A 23644-nucleotide genomic window follows, 5' to 3' on the forward strand; every position below is an offset into this window, starting at 1 on the left:
CGGGACCTGACGTGGGATTTGATCCCGGGTCTTCAGGATCGTGCCCTGGGCCAAAGGCAGGCGCCAAACCGCTGCGCCACCCAGGGATCCCTATAGTACTTTGTTATGGCCATTCTAGGAAACTAATATACCTACATATAACCCATACTTAATGGTAAAAGACTGGAGGTTTCCCCCCCTAAAATCAGGAACAAGATAAAGATGTCCATTCTCACCACTCCTACTCAAAATTGTACTGGAAGTACTAGTCAGAGCAGATAGGCAAGAAAAAAAGGCATTCAGATTGGAAATGAGGAAGCAAAACTATATTAGCAGATGACATGATAGTGTATGTAGAATATCATAAGGAGTCCACTAAAAAAGACCCTGCTGGATAAACAGATTAAATAAGATTGCAAGATAGAAGATCAATATATAGAAGTCAATCACATTTCTATACATTAACAGTGAACAGCTGGGAAATGAAAAATGAAAAAAATAATTCCATTTATAATAGCATCAAAAAGAATAAAATCCATGGAGGGGCGCCTGGGAGGCTCAGTCAGTGAAGCATCTCCCTTCTGCTCAGGTCATGATCCCAGTTCCTGGGATCCACCCAGCTTCTTTCTCTCCCTTTCCCTCTGCTGCTCCACCAGCTTGTGCTCTGTTGCTTGCTCTCTCTGTCAACTAAATAAAAAAAATCTTTAAAAAATAAGAATAAGAAACTTGGGAATAATTTATCAAAAGTCGTCCAAAACTTATGCCCTGACAATTACAAATTATTATTAAAGGAAATTAAATAAGATCTTATTAAATTAGAAACATCCCATGTTCATAACCGGAAGACTTAATATTGTTAGAATATCAGTACTCTCCAAATTGATCTCAATACATCCTTATCAAAATTCCAACAACTGCCTTTTTTGTAGAAATTGACAAGTTAATTATAAAATTCATATAAGGATGTAAGGGACCCAGAACAGCCAAAACAAGCAACAAAAGAAAAAATGGATAAACTGAACTTCATCAAGATTAAAAACATTTGTGCTACAAACAAAGTGAAAAGACAATCCACAGAATAGGGAAAAAATCTTTGCAGATCATATATTATATACCTGATAAGGGACTTGTATCATCAAAATTAAAAACTTTTTGCTCTGGGCAGCCCGGGTGGCTCAGCGGTTTAGCGCCACCTTCAGCCCAGGGCCTGATCCTGGAGACCCGGGATCGAGTCCCACATTGGGCTCCCTGCATGGAGCCTGCTTCTCCCTCTGCCTGTGTCTCTGCCTCTGTGTGTGTGTGTGTGTGTGTGTGTGTCTCTCATGAATAAATAAATAAAATCTTTTTTTTTTAATTTTTATTTATTTATGATAGTCACAGAGAGAGAGAGAGAGGCAGAGACACAGGTAGAGGGAGAAGCAGACTCCATGCACCGGGAGCCTGACGTGGGATTCGATCCCGGGTCTCCAGGATCGCGCCCTGGGCCAAAGGCAGGCGCTAAACCACTGCGCCACCCAGGGATCCCTAAATAAATAAAATCTTAAAAAAAAAAAACTTTTGCTCTAAAAAAAGTGCTGTTCAGACAAAGGAAAAACAAACCACAGACTGGACAAAAATCTTTGCGAAATGTATATCTGAGTGAATGACTTGTTTCCAAAACATATACAGAACTCTCAAAATACAACAATAAGCAAACAATCCAATTTAAAAAGGACAAACAGGGATCCCTGGGTGGCTCAGCGGTTTAGCGCCTGCCTTTGGCTCAGGGCACGACCCTGGAGACCAGGGATCGAATCCCACGTCGGGCTCCCGGTGCGTGGAGCCTGCTTCTCCCTCTGCCTGTGTCTCTGCCTCTCTCTCTCTCTCTCTCTCTCTCTCTCTCTCTCTCTGTGTGACTATCATAAAAAAAAAAAAAAAATTTAAAAAAAAAAAAGGACAAACAACTTGAAAGGCACCTCACCAAAGAAGATAATACATGATGGCAAACAACCACATGAAAAAATGTTCAGTATTAGTCATTAGGGAAATGCAAATTAAAGCAATAATGAAACACATTATGCACCTATAGGAGTGACTAAACTTAAAAAGACTGACCATTCTAAAGTTGACAAGGATGTGCAGAACTGAAGCTCTCACATATTGCTGGTGGGAAAAGTAAATGTGTGCAACATTTTGCAACACTATTTGGTAATTTCCTAAAAAATTAAATATACATTCATCATATGGTCCAGCCATTCCATTCATAGGTATTTATCCAAGGGAAAGGAAAGCATATATGCATAGAAAGATTTGTACACCAATGTTTTATTTGTAATAGTCAAAAATTGGAAGCAACCCAAATGTGCATCAACAGACAGATAAACAAATTGGGGCATATCCATACAATGGAATACTACTTATCAAGAAATGAACTACTGGGACATGTAATAACATGGATAAACCTCAAAATAATTATCCTGAGTGAGAAAAGTCAGACAAAATATAGACAGAATAATAGATCTGGAAAATGCTAACTGATACTACAAAAAGCAAATCAGTATTTTCTTGGGTATGGATAGGGAGAGGTAGGAGGAAGGGATCATAAAAAGGTACAAGGACCCTTTTGGGTATGATGGATACACTCACTACCTTGATTATGGTTAGTTTCATGGGTATAAGTATATGTCAAAACATATCAAATTGTACACTTTAAATATCTGTGTATTGTGTATTAATAGATCTCAATAAAGCTAATATATACATCATATATATAATATATATGGATACTCATACATATGCGCATATCCAAATTCATTAGGGTTTTAACAGTGGGATTGTGAGCCTTTGTTAATACTTGGAGATTTTAAAAATGCCCACTTGAACAATCATTGATATTTTGTAAATCTACCAATCTCACTCCTTTTTGTTGTTGTTGAAACATTTTATAATAAACTCCAGATATATCATTTCACATGAAAATTCTTCAGTATGTATCTCTAGAAGATAAGAACTTCTGAAAAACATAACCTCATGCCATTATCTATTGTAGGTATTTTCTAAAGTGAGCAGAGTAGTTTTGGAATATATATATATATATATATATATATATATATATATATATTTTTTTTTTGGTAATATATTTTTTTTTTTTTTTAATTTTTATTTATTTATGATAGTCACAGAGAGAGAGAGAGAGAGAGAGGCAGAGACACAGGCAGAGGGAGAAGCAGGCTCCATGCACCGGGAGCCCGACATGGGATTCGATCCCGGGTCTCCAGGATCGCGCCCTGGGCCAAAGGCAGGCGCCAAACCGCTGCGCCACCCAGGGATCCCATGGTAATATATTTTTATTGAAAATTTTCTTGAGGGGCACCTGGGTGGTTCAGTGGTTGAGTGTCAGCCTTCGGCTCAGGTTGTGATCCTGGGGTCCTGGATCAAGTCACACACCAGGATCCCCACAGGGGAGCCTTCTTCTCCCTCTGCCTGTGTCTCTGCCTCTCTCTCTGTGTCTCTCATGAATAAATAAAGAAAATCCTAAAAAAAGAGAAATATTTCTTGAGATAATTTTAGATTTACATGCAGTTGTAAGAAATGATTAGAGGGACACAGGGTGGCTCAGTTGATTGGGCGACTGACTCTTGGTTTTGCCTCAGGTCATGATCTTATGGTCCTGGAATGAAGTCGTGTGGCAGACTCCCCAGTTAGCAGGGAGTCTTCTTCAGGGTTCTCTTTCTCCCTCTGCCCCTACTCTCTCTCTCTCTCTCCCTCCCTCCCTCCCTAAAATAAATAAATAAATAAATATTTTTTAAAAAGAAAGAAATGATCAGAGACATCCCTTTACTCTCTCCTCAGTTTCCACCAGTGGTAACATTTTGTAAAACTACAGTATGTCACAACCAGAATATTGATATTGATACAATCAAATGATCTTATCAGACCTCCCTATTTTACTTGTACTCTTTTTTTTAAGATTTTATTTATTTACTCATAGACACACACACACACACACACACACACACACACACACACACACACAGAGAGGCAGAGACACAGGCAGAGGGAGAAGCAGGCTCCATGCAACAAGCCTGATGTGGGACTCGATCCCGGGTCTCCAGGATCACTCCCTGGGCTGCAGGAGGCGCTAAACCGCTGTGCCACCGGGGGCTGCCCACTTGTACTCTTTTTATGTGTGTATCTATGTATATGTTAAGTTCTACACAATGTAGTCACCTGTGTAGTTTCATGTACCCATCATAAAGTCAAGATACTGAACAGTTCCAACAACACAATGATTCTTTATGTTGCAACTTCTCAGCATCCCTAAGCCCTGGCAACCACTACTCTGTTGTCCATTTCTAAAATTTTGTTGTTTCAAAAACTTTGTATCAGTAGAATAATACAATGTGTAAACTTTTGAGATTGGCTTTATTTTCCTACTGAGCATAATTTCCTGGAGATTCGGCAAAGTCATTGCATATATCAATAGCTCATTCATTTTTATATGCTGAATCCTATTCTATGGTACATATTTACACAGTAATATATATTTTTATGATTTTATTTATTTGAGAGGGAGAGAGCATGAGCCAGAGGCAGGAGTGGGCAGAGGGAGGAGAAGCAGACTCCCCAGTGAGCAAGGAGCCCAACACAGGGCTCAATCCTAGGATCCTGGGATTATGACCTGAGCCAAAGGCAGGCACTTATCCAACTGAGCCACCCAGGTGCTCATATATTATAATATATTTTTAAGCATCATTTTTACATACAAAAATTTTTATCATCATTCTTCTGCTTGCAAAAGGCACCAATAGTTTGTTTTGCCATTTGGGGGTAGCATGTTCTATAAATATCAATTAGGTCATGTTGGTTGATAATTTTGTTTAGGTCATTCATATCTTTCCTGACTTTTTTTTTTTTAAAAAGAGATTTCTTTTTTTTTTTTTTTGATTTCTTTTTTTTTTAATTTTAATTTATTTATGATAGTCACACAGAGAGAGAGAGGCAGAGACATAGGCAGAGGGAGAAGCAGGCTCCATGCACCGGGAGCCCGACATGCGATTCGATCCCGGGTCTCCAGGATCACGCACTGGGCCAAAGGCAGGCGCCAAACCGCTGCGCCACCCAGGGATCCCTTTCCTGACTTTTTGTATACTGGTTCTGTCAATTATAGAGACAGGGATGTTAAAAATCTCCTATTACGATTTTGGAGCTCTTTATTTATGTCTTTAGTTCTATTAATCTTTGCTTCATATAATTTGAAGCTGTGATATTAGAAGCATACTTATTTGGGATAGTTAGCACTTAATGATTAATTGACCCTCTTATTATATAATGATCCTCTTTATCTCTGGTAATATTTCTTGCCTTGAAGTTTACTTTGTCTGATATGAAAACAACTATTTCAGATTTCTTATGATTATGCTTACATGGTGTATCTTTTCCATCTCTTACTTTTAACTTGTCTATGTCTTTATGTTTTAAGTGAATTTTCTGTACACAGGATATGGTTGAATCTTGCTTTTTAAAATGCATTCTGACAGGGGCACCTAGGTGGCTCAGTTGGCTAAGCATATATCTTCTGTTTGGGTCATGATCCCCAGGATCCTGGGATCGAGTCCCACGTCAGGCTCCCTGCTCAACAGGGAATCTGCTTTTTCCCCTCCCTATGCCCTTCCTCCCTGCTCAGGCTCTCTAGTTGTCAAATAAATAAATAAATAAATAAATAAATAAATAAATAAAATCTTTTTTAAAAAATGCATTCTGGGCAGCCCCAGTGGCACAGCGGTTTAGCGCCGCCTGCAGCCAGGGGTGTGATCCTGGTAGACCCGGGATCGAGTCCGCCTCGGGCTCCCTGCATGGAGTCTGCTTCTCCCTCTGCCTGTCTGTCTCTCTGTCTCTCTGTCTCTATGAATAAATAAATAAATAAAAATCTTTAAGAAATACATTTGAAAATAAATTTAAAAAAATAAAAAAAAATGCATTCTGACAATTTCTGCCTTTAATCAAAATGTTTAACCCATTTACACTATTTCCTCCATGAAGTGTTGCTAATCAGCTTTAACTCCTGTTGAGATAGCAATAATTATAGTAGTGGATGTAAAATATGCTCATGTGTCTACATCCATCCCTACAGTAAATATATGGTGAGCCCATACAATAAAGCCCAGGAACCCAATAGATATCATTGCTCAAACCATTCCTATGTAGCCGAAGGGCTTTTTCCCTGAGTAATATGTAACAATATGAGAAATTATTCCAAACCCAGGCAAAATTAAAATATAGACTTCAGGGTGCCCAAAAAATCAAAATAAGTGCTGGTATAGAATGGGGTCTCCCCCTCTAGCAGGATCGAAAAATGTTGTAGTCAGGTTTCAGTCCGTTAGAAGTATTGTAATTATGGCAGCTAGTACAGGTAATGACAACAGCAATAGGACTGCTGTGATTAGCACAGATCATACAAACAAAGGGGTTTGATATTGAGACATAGCTGGGGGTTTTATATTAATAATAGTAGTAATAAAGTTGATTGCCCCTAGAATAGAGAAAACTCTGGCTAGATGTTAGGAAGAAATTGTTAGGTCTACTGATGCTCCTGCGTGGGCTAGGTTGCCAGCTAGTGGGGGGTATACAGTTCATCCTGTTCCTGCACCTGCTTCTACCATAGAGGATGCTAGCAATAGGAGAAAAGATGGAGGGAGCAGTCAGAAACTTATGTTATTTATTCGGGGGAATGCCATGTCTGGGGGGCCAATTATTAGTGGAACTAGTCAATTTCTGAATCCTCCAATTATAATGGGCATAACCATAAAGAAAATTATTATGAAAGCATGGGCAGTTACGATTACATTATAAATCTGGTCGTCTCCTAATAGGGTACCGGGTTGACCTAGTTCGGCTCGAATTAGGAGGCTTAAGGCAGTGCCTACTATACCGGCTCATGCTCCAAACAGTAAATATAAAGTACCAATGTCTTTGTGGTTAGTGGAAAATAATCATCAGTTAATGAACATAGGTAAAATGGCTGATAAAAGCATTAGACTGTAAATCTAAAGATAGGGGTTTAAGTCCTCTTTTTGCCAAGTCCTGTGGTGAACTATTCATATTGAATTGCAAATTCAAAGAAGCAGCCTAGATGCTGCCAGGGCTTCTCCCGCCTTTTTTTTCTACACGGCGGGAGAAGGTAAATTGAAGCCAGTTGTTAGGGTATTTAGCTGTTAACTAAAATTCGTGGGGTGGAAAGCCCACCAATCTAGTAAGGATTTAGCTTAATTAAAGTGTTTGATTTACATTCAATTGATGTAGGATAGATTCTTGCAGTCCTTAGTGTTGTTAATCAGGGGTTAAGTGGATAACACTTGCTTAGAGCTCTGAAGGCTCTTTGTCTGATTTAACCTAAACTCTTAGTCCAAGACAGATAGTATGGGTGTTAGTGGGAGTAATATAGTAGAAATGATAATTAGTGGGGGTACAAAGGTTATCTTATTATAGATAACATATGTATCTACCAATACAGATAAAGTCTATTACTTTATTTTTATATCTGTACTTGTGTCCTTTATTCTTGACTTCCTTTGATTGAGAATATTTTAATATTCCACTTTATCTCATCTATTGGGTTTTTAGATGTACCTTTTTTTGGTGATTGCTCTAAGGATTACAATATGAGTCCTTAATTTATACCAGTTTGCTCTGAATTGAAATTAGTATACCTCTTCCTGTATAACACAATCATCTTACAATAGTATAATTCCATTAGTATCCTCTTCCACTTTGCTATAAAACCAACAACACATTGTTATTATTTTTAGTTTAGTCATTTGTCTTTATTTTTTAAAGATTTTATTTTTAAGCAATCTCTATACCCAAAGCGGAGCTCGAACCAACAACCTTGAGATTAAGAATAATATGCTCCTCTCTCTGTGTGTGTCTCATGAATAAATAAATAAAATCTTTAAAAAAAAGAATAATATGCTCTATCAACTGAGCCAGCTAGGTACCCCTAGTCATTTGTCTTTAAGGAAATTAAGAAAAGAGAATAGTCAATATATAGTTGCCTTTTTCTAGTGCTTTTTATTCCTTCTTGTAGACCCAAGCATTTATCTTACGTCATTTCTCTCAGCATGAAGAACTTCCTTACCTTTTGATATAGTCTGGGTCTTCTGGCTATGAATTTGTGCACCCAGTCATTTAATAAGGCTTGAGAATTTGATCCAATCTCAGCTACCATTTCTTTTGCACTACACTATCCACTAGCAATTGTCTCACCCAGTCCCCAAGGCCCAGCATCTACATCCTTGCAGTCTGAAGGGGAGCTGGGTCTGTTGGTCATCTAAGAGGTCCCTAAGAATGATGCACTTGTAAATGCTTTCCATCGTGGCTCAAGAGCCAGTTTTCCTTCTAGTTATGCTTCCATGACAACCTTAGGACCACCTAAACCTTCTGTTTGTGGCAGGAGTGGCTAGACTGTTGTAGCTCCTGAAGGCCTGAGATAGTCACCCTTCAGATCCCTTGTCTGACCTCACTGTGGACTACAGGTAGCAAAGGGTGGCCTCTGGTGGTTAGAGAGGACCTGTCCATCCTACCCATCTTCCCTGTGCTGACTGGCCACTGGCAGGCACACTTCTCCAAACGTTTCTCAGCCTCCCTGGGGTTTTGCTCAGGGATCTCAGCTTTTTCAGAGAGAACTTTGTTACTGTGCTTCCATGAGCCTTTACTGGCAAAGACATTTCCTTAAGATCAAGGGTCATGTCCGTTTTAGTGTCTACTGTCAGGGCCTTAACTGCAGACACTTGATTTGTCGGTTTTGTTTGTTTGTTTTGTTTTTCCATAAGCTTTCATGGTGCCTTCCTTGTCTTCCTCCTCCTGAGTTCCGTCCCCCAACGCTTCAGGAGCCTCCACACAGAACAAACTTGCTATTTGCTGCAAGCACATCTGGGGTGACAATCTCTCCTCTGTCCTGTGGTACAGCGTGGTCAGCCAGACTGTCTCCTTCTAACTGGTTGCCCGTGGGCGCGTCCACTAACTTCTAACTCTTTGAAGCCTCAACCTCTCCATCTGTAAACAGGACTGTTGTGACGATGAAATAAGGACAATCCCATAAGAGCTCTAGCACAGTCTGGCACCTGGCGAGCCTCTGTGTTAGGTGTGTTTACATCCCTACCCGTCCTATGCGTCGTGGTTATAGCCCAGCTCTAAAACGTCTTCCCTGACTCCCTTTCCAGCCTCAATTCACTTGCCAGAAGGTCGGCCCTGCGTGTTGCTGGATACCCAGGGGCGTGGATTCGTGTTTGTAGAGCGCTCCTGGTTCTCACGCTCGGCCACCCAGGAGGGGAGGTCGGGCTTCAGACCTGAGCCGGTGGAGGGCCTGCCAGGCCTGGCCGGGCGCCCTGGGGCCTCCAGCGCCGTGGCTCGGCGGTCGCCAGCCCCCGCCCCGCCCCCGCCCCGGGGCCGCGCGACCCAAAGCCGCCCCCGAGAGGCCCCGCCCACCGCCCTGCCCCAGCCCCTGCCATTGGTGCGCCCGCGGCCGGGAGGCGGGCGTCGGGCCGGGCGCCGCTGACGCGCTCTGGGCCACAAAAGGCCCGCGGGGTGGCCGCCCCCAGACGCTCGGCGCGGCCCGGAGGGTGAGTGCCCGACGGGCGGCCCGGGGGTGGGCGCGGGAGACCGGGGGCGGGAGACTGGGGGGGGTGGGGGCGCGGGGGCCGGGGGGGGCGGGAGCGGGAGACGGGGGCCGGGGGCGGGGGCGGGGGCGGGAGACGGGGGCCGGGGGGCGCGGGACGCAGACTGCGCAGACCCGAGCGCAGCGCCCGGAGCCGCAGCCGCAGCGCCCAGGGACCCCGTCCGCGGCCCAGAAGCTCGTCAGTCCCGGCTTGTCTTCCAGACCCGGACTACCGAGGCTCCTGGACGACGAGGAACCGCCCAGCATGGCATCGGAGGTGAGCGGGACCTCGAGTCCCAGCCGGGGGGCAGGGGCGCCCTGGGAGCCAGCCGGGCTGGGAGCTGCACGCGGGATCCCCTGGGCCAGGCCTGCCGCCTGCCACCCTCCTGGTGACTGTCGCTAGCTCCAGGCGATGGGTACCCCCGGTGCAATTGCCCGAGCCTGGGGGACACCTGTGCCTGTGGTCACTTCCCGGTGGCCGCCGCATCACCGGCTGCTCTCCTCCTCCCCTCCCCGGGGCGGGTGTGGCACTCATCAACCCACACGGGGAGTGCGGGTGGCCCTGACCTGACTTGACTTGCCCTGATAGTGCTGCTCCCAGCGATGGGGCAGAAAGGGAGCTGCCCACCCCCTCAGCTCCCTCACCTCTTCATTCCTTCTTTCCTGGTGCCCTTCCTGTTAGTCTCCCCCACTGCACCCCTTCTGCTGTAGCAGCTGTCCCTGTGTAGCAGAGTCCACATGACTCTGGCTTGCGGAAATAACCAGGAGGCAGGGGACCATGCCTGTGGCCCCGTGGCCCCAGTGCCTGGTGGCTTCCCTGCTCACCAGCCTCACCTCCCTTGAGCCAGGGTTCTCTTCCTGACCACTGAGTAGCAGGAGTCTTAGGCACAGGTTCCTTTTCTTGGGCCTCGGTTGAATAATCTGGCAAGTGGGGAAAATAAGAGATCTCTGCCCCCTTCTGTAAGGTACTGGATCATGAGGTCATTGCTTTGAACCCTGTTTGCTTGATGCCAGTGAAGAGAACCTGTGGCCTGGGAAGCAGGAGATCTGGGTTCCAGTCCTTTTTGGTCCTCATTAGCTAGCAAGGCACTTCCTCTCTCTGGATCTCAGTTTGTTCATCTGAATAAACTGAATAAGATTGCCTGCCCTGCTAGTTTTGGGATCATGAGGTTGGTGGGCTTGAACTTTGGAGGCAAACAAAGTTGGTTTCTGAAGCAGTCACCAGACCTCCCGAGGTGACAATGCCCAACTCACAGGAGGGTGTAATAGCATACATAGAATGCCTAGCCCAGGGCCAAGCCGTTGTGCTCTGTAGTAGGTGCTCAAAAACAGGTCTAACAGTAACAACGTTATTCCCCTTGTGCATTCTAAATTGGCTATTGCCCATTCATCCCCATCCAAACCAGTGCTCCTGCCCCCTTGCCCCAAAGGAATCATTCTGGCCCAGGTGTGCCCAGGAGTGCCCTGTGGCCCCAGATTGGGCCTCCCCTTCTACTCAGAGCCCAGATGGTGACATCTCATTCTGATATCCTTCTGGGTTTGGTTTTTTTTTTTTTTTTAAGATTTTATTTATTTATTTATTTGAGAGAAAGAGAGAGATTGGGAGCTTACATGTGGGGGGTGGGGGGTGGGTCAGGGGGCAAGGAAGGGGAGAGAAGATCTCAAGCAGACTCCCTATGCCCCAACGTAAAGTAGGCTGCCTTTATGAGATCAGAGCATCTGGTGACTTCTGCTGGCCCCAGGCCGTCCTGTGGGTTGGCGCTAATTGGTTTGGCTAAGGCCCCAACTTGTTAAGTAGTTGTTATTACTAACAACCCAGGCAGGGAGTCCGGGGACCTGCTGGAGGAGGCAGTGCCAGGTTCCTGGCTGAGGGGCGGGCTGGCTCCCTATCCTGACTGGCTGGCCCTGGTCCTCAGGAAAGGGACCCACGTGTTGCTTTGCAGGAGAGCTAGGCTTGGCACACATGTAAAGGGCCAATGGACCTAGCTCAGAAGGTTAAGGGGGGGTGGAGGCTGCTTCTCCAGGGCAGAGTCATCAGGCAGCCAAGGGAGCTGAGCAGCGGGAGGTCAGTTCACAGCCTGGGACCTGAGCACAGTGGAAGCCCCCGCCCTCCCCCCGTGCTGTACACAGCCCTGGCGCCTCCCTTGCTAAGAGAACTTAGCGAGTACCAGCACGGTACTATGCATGCACTTAGAAATTGTGCATAACTGAATGCTCACAACAGCTGTATCGGGTAGGTGGGTAGGTGCTACTACCGTCCTTACTTTATAGAGAGGTAGCCCTGAAGCTTATAGACGTTATATGACATGACTGCAGTCAGGTGGCGAGGAGAGGTCTGGGACATTGCGGGGTGACGGACAAACACATATGTCCCCAGGAGTTTATAAAACTCCCCCTCCACAGAAAAGTTGGCAGCAAAGTAAAGTGCACACCTTCACCCAGGGAACACTCTCCTGATCCTTGGCATTCTGGGAGGGAGGACAGCTCCCGTGGGTTCTGTGCCCCTCCCCCAGCTTTCACCCGCCCTGGCCTATGTACTCTTTCCAAACAGAGGTGTCTCTGTCCCACCCCCTGCCCTTGGCTCCCAGGGGCAGAGGGTCAGCTAATGACCTTCTAGAAGGCCGCTGATAACAAATGTGGCAGAGGCACTCTCTTTTGGGGAGGTAGGGGTTGGGATCTCAGACCCCACCCTAAGCTGTGGGAGAGAAATGCCAGTCACTTGAGCCTGCTGGGTTCTCTCCATTGCTTCCTTGCCTTTCCTGGTGCAAAAGTTCAGTGCAACAGTGCGTACAGAGAGACCCTGTTGGGGCATGGGGTTTGGAGTGTGGCTTCCGCGTCAGACAGCTGGGCTGTCACCCTGGCTCTCCCAGCCCCAGCTAGGGCTCTGGGCCTGGGTTTTCCCTCTCTGCAGTGGGGTGGAACTGATATGTCTGTGGGTACATGCAAGCAATTAAAATCATGCCTGGCACAGAGTACAAATGCAATACACGGTAGCCAGGATTATTATCATCATGGTTGGAATATCAGCTGGATTCAAAGTCTGGATTCCAGAGTGGCTTCTCCCCTCAGTCAGTGGCAGGAAAGGTCCCAGTAATCCTGCCGAAGTCTCAGAGGAGCCTTGTACCCCGCTGTCATGTCCTTAGAGAAGAGTCATGTGGTGGGAGAGAATTCTACCTTCTGTGTCCAGCCACATTCCTACACAGACTCCCCAAGTGACTTCGGGCCAGTTCCTGATCCTCTCTGAGCCTCAGTTTCCCTATCTGTGCAGTGGGAATAATCCTGCCTGCTGGTTCCCACCACCATCAGACTTAATAACTGTCCTGTAGGCCCTGTGTGAGGGCGCTGTTCTCGAGGGTGGGAAGGACATTAATTGCTGCTGCTCTCCTGGCCAGAGTGGGAAGCTGTGGGGAGGCCGGTTTGTGGGCGCAGTGGACCCCGTCATGGAGAAGTTCAACTCATCCATCGCCTATGACCGGGCCCTGTGGGAGGTGGACGTGCAGGGCAGCAAGGCCTACAGCCGCGGCCTGCAGAAGGCGGGGCTCCTCACCAAGGAGGAGATGGACCAGATACTCCATGCACTGGACAAGGTACTCTCTGCACCCGAAGCCACCGGAGCCCCTGCCCGGTCCCAGGCTCCTACCGAGTCCTGAGTGCAGGTTGCAGGACATCCAAACATGTCATTTTACCTTGTGATTATATGTCTATTGAGGTGTTCTTTATTTATTTAATTTTTTAAAGGATGTATTTATTTATCTCAGAGAGAAAGCGGGGAGGGGAAGGGCAGAGGGTGAGGAAGATAGAGAATCTCCAGCAGACTCTCCACAGAGCGAAGCTCAATCCCTCGGAGCTCAGTCCCTCGACCCCAAAATCATGGCCTGAGCCGAAATCACAAGTCAGCTGCTTAACCTACTAAGCCACCCAGGTGCCCCTATCAAGGTGCCCTTTAAACCCTGTGCCTTGCTTTGTCTCTCTTCATCTTTAGTGCCTCTGTGGCCCATGGCTCATGGACAAAGGGGAGCTGGGCCTGAAATGCTCCCTTGGGGTGGGGGCTACACCCCCCTGGGGAGCACTCACCCTCCCTGGGGTGCTCCCCAGGACTCCGCTCCTTTACAGAGACACTCAGTGATCAGAATGGGGTGGGACCAGGCTTGGGGCCCTGTGGCTGTGGCTGGCTGACCCCCTATCTCCTGGAGTTGTTGCCATCTGCTACAGGTGGCTGAGGAGTGGGCTCAGGGCACCTTCAAAGTAAACCCCAGTGATGAAGATATTCACACGGCCAACGAGCGGCGCCTGAAGGTATGGCCCCCTCCTGTCTGCCTGTCCTCCCCTCTCTACCTTGACCTTGGCCCCTCAGAGCCTCAGCGCCATCACTCTGTTCCCTTCATCACTGGTAGAGTACAGGCCAGACCTCAGAAAGGTGGCCTCGGCAGAGATGGCAGGGTCCAGGAGGAGGGAGGGAAGGAAGGAGACAGGGCTGGGGGGAACCAGGGCCTGGGTGACCCCATTGGGCTACGAGCAGGTGGACCCTGACCCCACACCTCCCTCCACCCCCAGGAGCTCATCGGCGAAACAGCAGGGAAGCTGCACACGGGCCGGAGTCGGAATGACCAGGTTATGCCAGCTGCTACGCCCCCTACCGCCCCCACCCTGCCCTGTGTATTCTCAACCTTGGGCAGCCCAGGGGGCAAGCGTAGGGCTTGGCCACGGTCCTGGCTCCCTGGCGAAGCAACACCTCTGTCTCCCTGAATGCCACGCCCTCCTCCCCGCAGGTGGTCACAGACCTCAGGCTCTGGATGCGACAGGACTGCTCTAGACTTTCCGCCCTCCTCTGGGAGCTCATCAGAACCATGGTGGACCGGGCAGAGGCGTGAGTCTCCCGTGGACACTCAGGTGGCAGAGAGGGTGGGAGGGCAGCCGGGGTCTCCTCTCCCCTAGGACGGGTAGCCTGAATGCTAGATCTAGGTGGCAGGGGGAAGAGGGCTGAGGACCCAGGCCCTGGGGCTCAGAGGCGTCCTGGAACTCCTGGACCAAGTGGGGCAAAGCAGCGGGGAATGCGGGCATTTCCTGCCATGTTTCCTACTTGCACACCAGCTGAGCTCAGTAGGCAGGGTGAGCTCACTCTCTGAGGCTTCGTAAAGAGGAGGCTAAGGTGCCAGGCAGATGCCCTGCAGCCTGAGGACAGGGCTGGCTGTGGCTGGGGTCACTTTTCAGCCACCCTGTGTCCTGTGTCCTCCTGTTCCGCCTCCCACCCCCACCCAGCGAGGCTGGCATAGGACAGCCAAAGCTGCCTCCCACTGGCCTCATCCAGAGTTTTAGCTTCTGTGACCTCGCGTCTTTGGGGTTGGCTTTGCTCCTTGCACACCTGGCCACTTTGCTGCTGAGAAGTCCGTGTCTGGTGACACAGATAGGTTGACTCTTCCTCTTCCTGAGCTTCCTGTGATGTCTTTTTCATGGACCTTACCCTCCTGGGGGAAAACCAGGGCCTAAGAACCATCTGCCGGGGGGTGCTAGGAGAAGTAGGGACTACAAGGTTTCTGCGTTGGGGGGATGAAAATGTTGAAAATCAATGTGGTGATGGATACACACTAAAGTGTACAATTTAAATGGGTGAACTGTGGGTGAATTATATTTTAGTAAAGCTGTTTATCATAAAAAGCAAGCCAAAACCACCACCCACAGCACCCCTGCCTACTTGGAAGTGCCCCCTGCACTTCCAAAGTCCCTGGGAGCTTCTTAGATGCTCACAAGTGTGATCCCCTGCTTGGTGGGACTCCGTGTCTCTCTTTTGCTCACACCACTGCTCAGAGCAGAGGACTTCATCACATTTGGTCCTATAGCCCAAATCCTACTCCGGGGAAACTCCTTGGCACCAGCCCTATCCCTGGATTACACCGGCCCCATCCCTGATCACACCGGCCTTGTCCTGGATCACACCGGCCCCGGCCCTGGATCACACTGGCCCTGTCCCTGGATCAGACCAGCCCTCTTCCTGGATCACACCGGCCCTGTCCCTGGATCAGACCAGCTCTCTTCCTGGATCACGCCAGCCCTGTCCCTAGATCACACTGGCCCAGTCCCTGATCACCCCGGCCCTGACCCTGGAACACACCAGCCCTGTCCCTGGCTCACACTAGCACTCTTCCCGGATCACACCGCCTTGACCCTGGATCACACTGGCCCTCTTCCTGGATCATACTGGCCCTGACCCTGGATCACAGTGGCCCAGTCTCTGGAACACACCGGCCCAGTCCCTGGATCACACCAGTCCAGTCCCTGGATCACACCGGCCCTATTACCGGATCACACCAGCCCAGTCCCTGGATCACATCAGCACTCTTCCTGGATCATACTGGCCCTGGCCCTGGATCACACCGGCCCTGTCCCTGGATCACACCAGCCGAGTCCCTGGATCACACCAGCCCTATTACCGGATCACACCAGCCCAGTCCCTGGATCACACCACCACTCTTCCCAGATCACACCAGCCCTCTTCCTGTATCACACCGGCCCTGTCCCTGGATCACACCGGCCCACTTCTGGTCTTTTCCTTATGATATGTTTGTCCCTAGAAGCTCACTTGGTTTGTGCTGCACACAGACCCTTGGAAGGTTGGCCCTGCTTTTTCCTGTTGGGACCCAGGCCCACAGCATTCTGGGTGACACAGACCTACCTGGACTTCCTGAGCCCCTCAGGCCCCTGCCCCTCTTCTTCCCCCACAGGGAACATGACGTCCTCTTTCCAGGGTATACACACCTGCAAAGGGCTCAGCCCATTCGCTGGAGCCACTGGATTCTGAGGTGAGAGGCTGGGCCATAGTGCAGGGGTACCCTGACTCTGTTCATGCCTCAGGAGGCCCTGACCTCTTGCCCCTGGCTCTCAGCCATGCTGTGGCACTGACCAGAGACTCTGAGAGACTGCTAGAGGTACAGAAGCGGATCAATGTCCTACCCCTGGGGAGGTGAGTGAGCACAGTGCCTCTCTGCTCTGAGGGCCTAGTTGGGGGTGGGGGTTGCTGCTGTATGGTGAGCATGGTCCTTGGGGATCAACAGAAGAAGAGGAGGTAGGAAGGACCTGAGGAGGACAAAGGACAGATAGTAGCCTCTGTGTCTGGGGTGCTTCCTATGTGGAAGGGAGGGAAGCCTGCATGGACCCTCGGCTCTCCTAAAATGGGGATAGCCAAGCTAGCAGGTATGTCAGAGAAGGGCCAGAGCTTTCCAGAGAGATTCCAGAGAACCAGCCAGTTGCCCACAGCTTGCCATTTCTGCTCCATGGTGACAAATGTTCCGTCAGCACAGTCGACTGGGCAGCAGCCCTAACAGTCTGGGCTTGGCTTTGGGTGTGCGTGTATGTGTGTGTGTGCCAGGGCCTGTCGGCCAGGAGCCCTAATCACCTGGAATCCCCCGTTCCTGCAGTGGGGCCATTGCGGGCAACCCTTTGGGTGTGGACCGGGAGCTACTCCAAGCAGGTGAGGAGCCCTGCCCCTCGTCCCCACAGAGATTCCCTTTAGCACCTGCCAGGTGCCATAGACTCACCCTCAGAGGGAGCAGGGGTGTGGTTGAAACCCTTGTTTGTTGCTTATGGACACTGAGGCTAGAGAGACAAGAGAAGGTTTGTGGCAGGGGTGCATGGCACTGGGGAGACTTAGGGCTCCCATTTCCTTCTGGGACCTGTACTAGAGACCCTCTGGCCCCCTCCCTACGCTCCTCCATAAGGGGGTCTCCAGGAGGTGAGACTACCTGTTCTGGGGGAGAGGAAGCCCCTCCTTCCCCTCCAGCCCAGCCCTGCTGCCTTCCCCATTTACCTCTCCAGAACTGAACTTTGGGGCCATCACTCTCAACAGCATGGATGCCACCAGTGAGCGAGACTTTGTGGGTGAGTCCTAGGAACCAGCACGCTTGTCCCCTGCACTGTGCTCTAATTTGTCCTCCTGCCCTGGCTCGCTCAGCCTCCTCCCACCTGGGGCTTCTCCAGACTAAGCGAGGACCAAGAGAAGCCTGGTGACCAGAAGGCCCACTCTTTGTTGTCCCACCAGCCGAGTTCCTGTTCTGGGCTTCGCTGTGCATGACCCACCTCAGCAGGATGGCCGAGGATCTTATCCTCTATGGCACCAAGGAATTCAGCTTTGTGCAGCTCTCAGATGCCTACAGGTAAGGCTGGGCCCTGCCCTACCCTAGCTCTGTGCCCACCAGCAAGGCTTCCTTCCTCCCCACACCACCCCTGGGCTGACCTGGACTGCCTGCTGCTAGACTCCATCTGCTCCCAGTCAGCAGACCAGCCAAGGGGCAGGGGAGCTCTTTCAGCCCAGCATCTCTGTCCCCAGCACCGGAAGCAGCTTGATGCCCCAGAAGAAAAACCCAGACAGCCTGGAGCTGATACGGAGCAAGGCAGGGCGAGTGTTTGGACGGGTGAGCAGGGCACGGAGTGGGGGCAAGGCCTCTGGGCTGACCTGGAGGGTCCTAAGGGAACTTCGAAAATGGGCTCTGAGGCCCAGCCTCCTTGTTCTCGCTCTTTCTTCAGTGTGCTGGGCTCCTGATGACGCTCAAGGGACTTCCAAGCACTTACAATAAGGACTTGCAGGTGTGAGGCTGGGGCTGCAGGGGCCCCCTGCACATATCCTGCATTCCATTTCTCGGGGCCCTGGCGCATCCAGGCAGGGGCCCCGCAAAATGGCCCCTTCTCGTCCTATCACCCAGCCCTCGGCTTATACGAAAGGCTGGGTGTCCCCAGTGGAGGGCAGCGGGATGCCTTGGTGGGGGACAAGACTGCTGGGGTCTCACCCCCTGCCACATACCCTCCAGGAGGACAAGGAGGCTGTATTTGAAGTGTCAGACACCATGAGCGCCGTCCTCCAAGTGGCCACTGGTGTCATCTCTACACTGCAGGCAAGCCCCCTCCCTGCTCCCCTAGGCCCCTATACCCTCGGAGGGGTGTCCCAGGAGGTGATCATGGGAGGAGGAGGGTGGGTGCATCCAGAAGATCTGGGGCAGGGGAGGTGGGTATGTGTTTGCTCCTGCCCCTGGGACAAACAGTGTTAGCTATAGTAGAATGGACATGGGTGAGCCTGTAGGGGTCCCATCAGCTGGCCTGACCAGATTTCTTTCTTAATTATTTATTACGGGAAATTTCAGTTCACAGAGTTGAGAGAATGCATAACTAATACCCATCTTCCCACAGTAATCAGCTCATGGCCTTTCTTGCTGTGGCGGTCTTTACCTACCACCTGCCACCACCGCCACTCCCAGCTCATTATTTTATTATTTTTTTTAAAGACTTATTTTTTCAATAAGTCTTTTTTTTTTTAATTTATTTATTTATGATAGTCACAGAGAGAGAGAGAGAGAGAGAGAGAGGCAGAGACACAGGCACAGGGAGAAGCAGGCTCCATGCACTGGGAGCCCGACGTGGGATTCGATCCCGGGTCTCCAGGATCGCGCCCTGGGCCAAAGGCAGGCGCCAAACCACTGCACCACCCAGGGGTCCCCCAGCTCATTATTTTAAAGCAAATTGCCATCTTGTCATTTCATTCCTAAACAGTTCAGGATGTGTCTCTAAAGCAGTGTTTCTCGAACTGTGGTCTTGGGACCAGCATCATCATCAGTACCTAAGAACTGGACAGGAATATAATCCTAGGCCCCACTGCAGACCTGGATTCAAGACTTGGGGTGGGGCCCAGCAATTTGAAATAAATCCTCCCAGGCGTTCTGATGCGCGCCAAACCTAAAGACTCTGAAAAAAAGTGCTGGCAACCCCAGGAGCGCAGCTAAACATCATCAATAATGAAGACAAAATGGCTCAAGCTGAGAGAGCAGATAGGCTGGGGCAGGGTGCATCTGCCCAAGGCCAGGGACATCCTGGCTAAGGGCCGGGGTGGGGTTGGCCAGCAGCCTTGCCACTCAGGGTCCCTGGCACTCAGCACTCCCCTCACCGGCATCCCCCAGATTCACCGTGAGAACATGGCACGGGCTCTTAGTCCTGACATGCTGGCCACCGACCTCGCCTACTACCTGGTCCGCAAAGGGGTAAGACTGGGGTGGCTGGGCTGGAGGGGGAGGTGATGGGCATGTGCCCCAAGCCGAGGGTGGGGGCTCTGAGGGTGGGCACGGGCCCAACAGGGATCCGAGGGAGCCCAGTCCGTGCAGCGCTCACTCGGCTGCCCCAGATGCCGTTCCGCCAGGCCCATGAGGCCTCAGGGAGAGCTGTGTTCCTGGCCGAGACCAAGGGGGTGGCCCTCAACCAGCTGTCGCTAAAGGAGCTACAGACCATCAGGTGCGGCTCCTCCCCTCCCTCTGCTGCCTCCGGGGAGGTGAGCCTGCCCCCGTGGCCCCCTGGGCCCTGGCCCACCTCCCCCTCTCTTCTCCAGCCCCCTGTTCTCTGGCGACGTGAGCCGCGTGTGGGATTATGGCCACAGTGTGGAGCAGTACACCACCCTGGGGGGCACAGCGCGCTCCAGCGTCGACTGGCAGATCGGCCAGGTGCGAGCACTGCTGCGGGCCCAGCGGGCCTAGAGCCCTCCCCACCCCGCTTCTCAATAAAGCTGGCTCAAGAGGAGGCTGCTGCGTTTTTCCTGCCTGGCCTGGCTCCCTCAGCAGTGGGCTTTCAGGAACCATCAAGAAGTGGAGAACATGGACAAGGATGGCAGGAGGAGATGGGGAAGGAGGAGAGGGGATTGGGGCCTCTGCCCTGCTCAGGCCCCACACCCTCCCCTGCAGGGCAGTTGGGTAACCTCCTGCCTGGAGTGTCCTGGGAGGACTGGCCTCCTGGGAGCCTTGATGGCACCTGATGGGCTTGGTTAACTGAGCCTGGGTCATTATTCTTTCTCCCCGTGTCCTCTAGGCTCCCCTGCTCATTCTCCCCTTGCTTAACCCACCCTTCCCCGAACAATCAGGCACCATCACAGCGTGTCCTGTGACGGGGGGACTGGTGTACTTGGTGGTAGAGCCAGTCATCCAGCTAGCATGTGATGCTGGGCACTCGGTGGGCTTCGTACACACGTGTTTAGGGACAGGATAACACTTAGAGGCATGTCAATGTATTTTTTAAAAAGATTTTATTTTTTAAAAGATTTTATTTATTTATTCATGAGAGACACAGAGAGAGAGAGAGAGAGAGAGAGAGGCAGAGACACAGGCAGGGGGAAGAGCAGGCTCCATGCAGGGAGCCCGACATGGGACTTGATCCCGGGACTCCAGGATGACACCCTGGGCCGAAGGCGGCGCTAAACCGCTGGGCCACCCAGGCTGCCCAAGATTTTATTTATTTTAGAGAAAATGCATGAGCAGTGGTGGGGGTTGTCGGGGGGCACTAGGAGCAGAGGGAGAGAGATAAGCAGACTGTGCTGAGCACAGAGGCAGATGCAGGGCTCCGTCCCATGATCCTGAGATCATGACCAGAGCCGAAATTAAGAGTCAGATACTTAACCCACCAAGCCACCCAGGTGCCCCAAGGCATTTCAATTTAAAAAGAAAGAAAAAAAAAAAAAAAAAAAAAAAGAAAGAAAACTTAAGGGAAAAGGGAATCACTGGTTCTGAGCAATTTTTCCTTGTAGAATTCAGCCAGTTAAAGTTGGCTTGGTTCTCTGAATCCATCAAATTTCATCAGGATTTTATCAATTTTTCTCAGCTAAAATCACCAATAAAAATGATGAAGAAAGTAAGGCAGGTGGCTGAAGCCCTATGCCATATAATCTGAGACCTTTTCCAGCTTACCTTTAATTGGCATTTGGGGGTTATATTTGCTCAACCATTCAGTAATGGTGTCATTCATTCTACATTTTTCCAAAAATAGGTCATTTTTCAAACGTCTTGCTGAAATCCAGATAGCCTTTGTTAGAGTATTCCCTCACGCAGTCTTTTTAGGCCTGGATAAAGGATGTTATCAAAAGATCTGATCAAAAATCACTTTATCAAAAAGGAACATGAGGTTAGTTTTATAGGATTTGTATTTAGGTAAAACTGTATTGGGTTCCTATGTCAATTCTTTCCTTTTTTTTTTTTTTTCCAGAGATTTCATTTGTTTATTTTAGAGAGATGAGAGAATGTACAAGTGTGGGGAGGGACAGAGGGAGAGACAATCCCAAGCAGATTGCACTGAGTGTGGAGCCTAACACATGGCTTGATCCCACTACCCTGAGATCATGACCTAAGCAGAAACCATGAGTCAGATGCTTAACCAAATTAGCCACCCAAGTGCTCCATCAGTTTTTTTCCTAAGTGCTCATTATCTACTCATTTTACTCATTCCTTACTTTATTTTTTAAAATAATAGCTTTATTGAGATATAATTCACATGCCACAAGACACACCTTTTCTAAAAAAAAAATTATCTATTTTAGAGAGAAAGAGAACTTATGTGCACACATAGGGGGCAGGCAGAGAGAGAATTTTCAAGCAGATTCCATGCTGAGCACAGAGCTCTATGTGGGGCTCCATCTCACAACCCATGAGCTCATGACCTCAGCTGAAACCAAGAATTGGATGTTTGAGCCACCTAGGAGCCCCAAGACACACCCTTTTAAGGGTTCAATTTATTTATTTTTATTTTTATTTTATTGGAGTTCAATTTGCCAACATATAGCATAACACCCAGTGCTCATCCCGCCAAGTGCCCCCCTCAGTGCCCATCACCCAGTCCCCCCAGACCCCCGCCCACTTCCCCTTCCACTACCCCTTGTTCATTTCCCAGAGTTAGGTGTCTCTCATGTTTTGTCATCCTCACTGATATTTTCACTCATTTTTTTTCTCCTTTCCCTTTATTCCCTTTCTCTAATTTTTATATTCCCCAAATGAATGAGACCATATAATGCTTGTCCTTTTCCAATTGACTTATTTCACTCAGCATAATACCCTCCAGGTCCCTCCACGTTGAAGCAAATGGTGAGTATTTGTTGTTTCTAATGGCTGAGTAATATTCCATTGTATACATAAACCACATCTTCTTTATCCATTCATCTTTCGATGGACAAGGGTTCAGTTTAGTGGCTTCTGGTGTGTGTTCACAGAACTGTGTGATCATCACTACAATCAATTTTAGAACATTTCATCACCCCAAACGAGAAGCCGACAAGAAACTTAAGTGCTTCAAAGGAAGTGAATAGACATTCATAAAATGGGAGAAAATATCTGTAAATCATGTACCTGATAAAGGTCTGGTATCCAGAATACAAAACGAACTATTATAACTCAATAATGAATTGGATATTATTTTAAATTTTATTTAATTGAATTGAAAATGGACAAAGTATCTGAATAGATATTTCTCCAAGGAAAATATGAAAATGGCCAATAAGCACACAAAATGATGTTCAACACTATTAATCATTGGGGAAATGCAAATCAAAATCAAAATGAGATATCATTTCATACCTACTAGGATGTGAGTTTAATTTTTTAATTTTTTTATATAGTGTAAGGAAAAGGTCCAACTTCATTCTTTCCCATATGGAAATCTATTTGTCTCAGTACCATTTGTTGAAAAGACTCTTCATACCAAATTAAATTGTCTTGGCACCCTAGGCAAAAAACAGTTGACCAATGTAGGGGGATGAATTGTATGATATGTGAATTACACCACAAGAAAGCTGATATCCCTCTAAAATAATCAACTAGTATTTTATTTTTCATTTTTAAGTTTTTATTTAAATTCGCATTAGTTAATTTATAGTGCAATATTGGTTTCAGGAGTAGAATTCACTGATTCATCACTTACATACAACACCCAGTGCTCAATTAACTATTATTTTAAACAAATAAGTATTTTCTACTTAGGCCAGATGTTGCACTGAATGCTTTAAGTTCACCTAGATTTTGTGGGATTCATCTTCTTCCCTTTCTTGAAGACTTTCTAGCTCTTCCAGCCTCACCAGTAGGCTCACCAGAATCCTGCTTACCATCAGCCACCACATTACATGCAGAAATTCTACAGACTTTTCCTAATTTCTTGTTCTTAGTAACCGCAATCTCTTACCAACTCCTATGGCCACCTGAATGGGCAAGACTGGGCCTATAACCTTAGGCAAACATTCAGTTTTTCACT

At 48.7% G+C, this 23644-nt stretch overlaps 1 protein-coding gene and 2 long non-coding RNA genes across 4 annotated transcripts; 2 read left to right on the plus strand and 1 right to left on the minus strand.

The window, feature by feature from the left end:
- Positions 1 to 3292: 3292 nt before the first annotated feature.
- Positions 3293 to 8225, minus strand: LOC140639139 (uncharacterized). The gene is made up of 2 exons (XR_012035984.1): positions 8096 to 8225; positions 3293 to 3492 (listed from the first exon to the last, which is right to left on the minus strand). It is a non-coding gene; the product is annotated as an uncharacterized lncRNA (long non-coding RNA).
- Positions 8226 to 9460: 1235 nt separating this feature from the next.
- ASL (argininosuccinate lyase) lies at positions 9461 to 20161 on the plus strand. 2 transcript variants are annotated; one of them, XM_072837610.1, is made up of 17 exons: positions 9464 to 9578; positions 9836 to 9890; positions 13006 to 13200; positions 13826 to 13909; positions 14168 to 14224; positions 14383 to 14480; positions 16333 to 16410; positions 16494 to 16571; positions 17026 to 17078; positions 17423 to 17485; positions 17646 to 17760; positions 17934 to 18018; positions 18131 to 18190; positions 18412 to 18495; positions 19552 to 19632; positions 19773 to 19879; positions 19974 to 20161. In XM_072837610.1, the coding sequence occupies exons 2-17, from the start codon at positions 9879 to 9881 to the stop codon at positions 20116 to 20118; spliced, it is 1395 nt and encodes a 464-aa protein (XP_072693711.1). In that variant the 5' UTR covers positions 9464 to 9578; positions 9836 to 9878; the 3' UTR covers positions 20119 to 20161. The 2 variants fall into 2 exon arrangements, with proteins under 2 accessions (XP_072693712.1, XP_072693711.1); XM_072837611.1 differs by lacking the exon at positions 16494 to 16571 and having other exon boundaries at positions 9461 to 9578.
- Positions 20162 to 21586: 1425 nt separating this feature from the next.
- LOC140639138 (uncharacterized) lies at positions 21587 to 22798 on the plus strand. The gene is made up of 2 exons (XR_012035983.1): positions 21587 to 22485; positions 22611 to 22798. It is a non-coding gene; the product is annotated as an uncharacterized lncRNA (long non-coding RNA).
- The last annotated feature ends 846 nt before the right edge of the window (positions 22799 to 23644 follow it).

The sequence above is a fragment of the Canis lupus genome, chromosome 8 (genome assembly GCF_048164855.1).
Source record: "Canis lupus baileyi chromosome 8, mCanLup2.hap1, whole genome shotgun sequence".
In the NCBI taxonomy this organism is placed as follows: Eukaryota; Metazoa; Chordata; class Mammalia; order Carnivora; family Canidae; genus Canis; species Canis lupus.

Coding starts and splice junctions, on each gene's coding strand:
- ASL (XM_072837610.1), top strand. Junction 18,496..19,551: donor GTGTCATCTCTACACTGCAG/GCAAGCCCCCTC, acceptor GGCATCCCCCAG/ATTCACCGTGAGAACATGGC. Junction 19,880..19,973: donor AAGGAGCTACAGACCATCAG/GTGCGGCTCCTC, acceptor TCTCTTCTCCAG/CCCCCTGTTCTCTGGCGACG.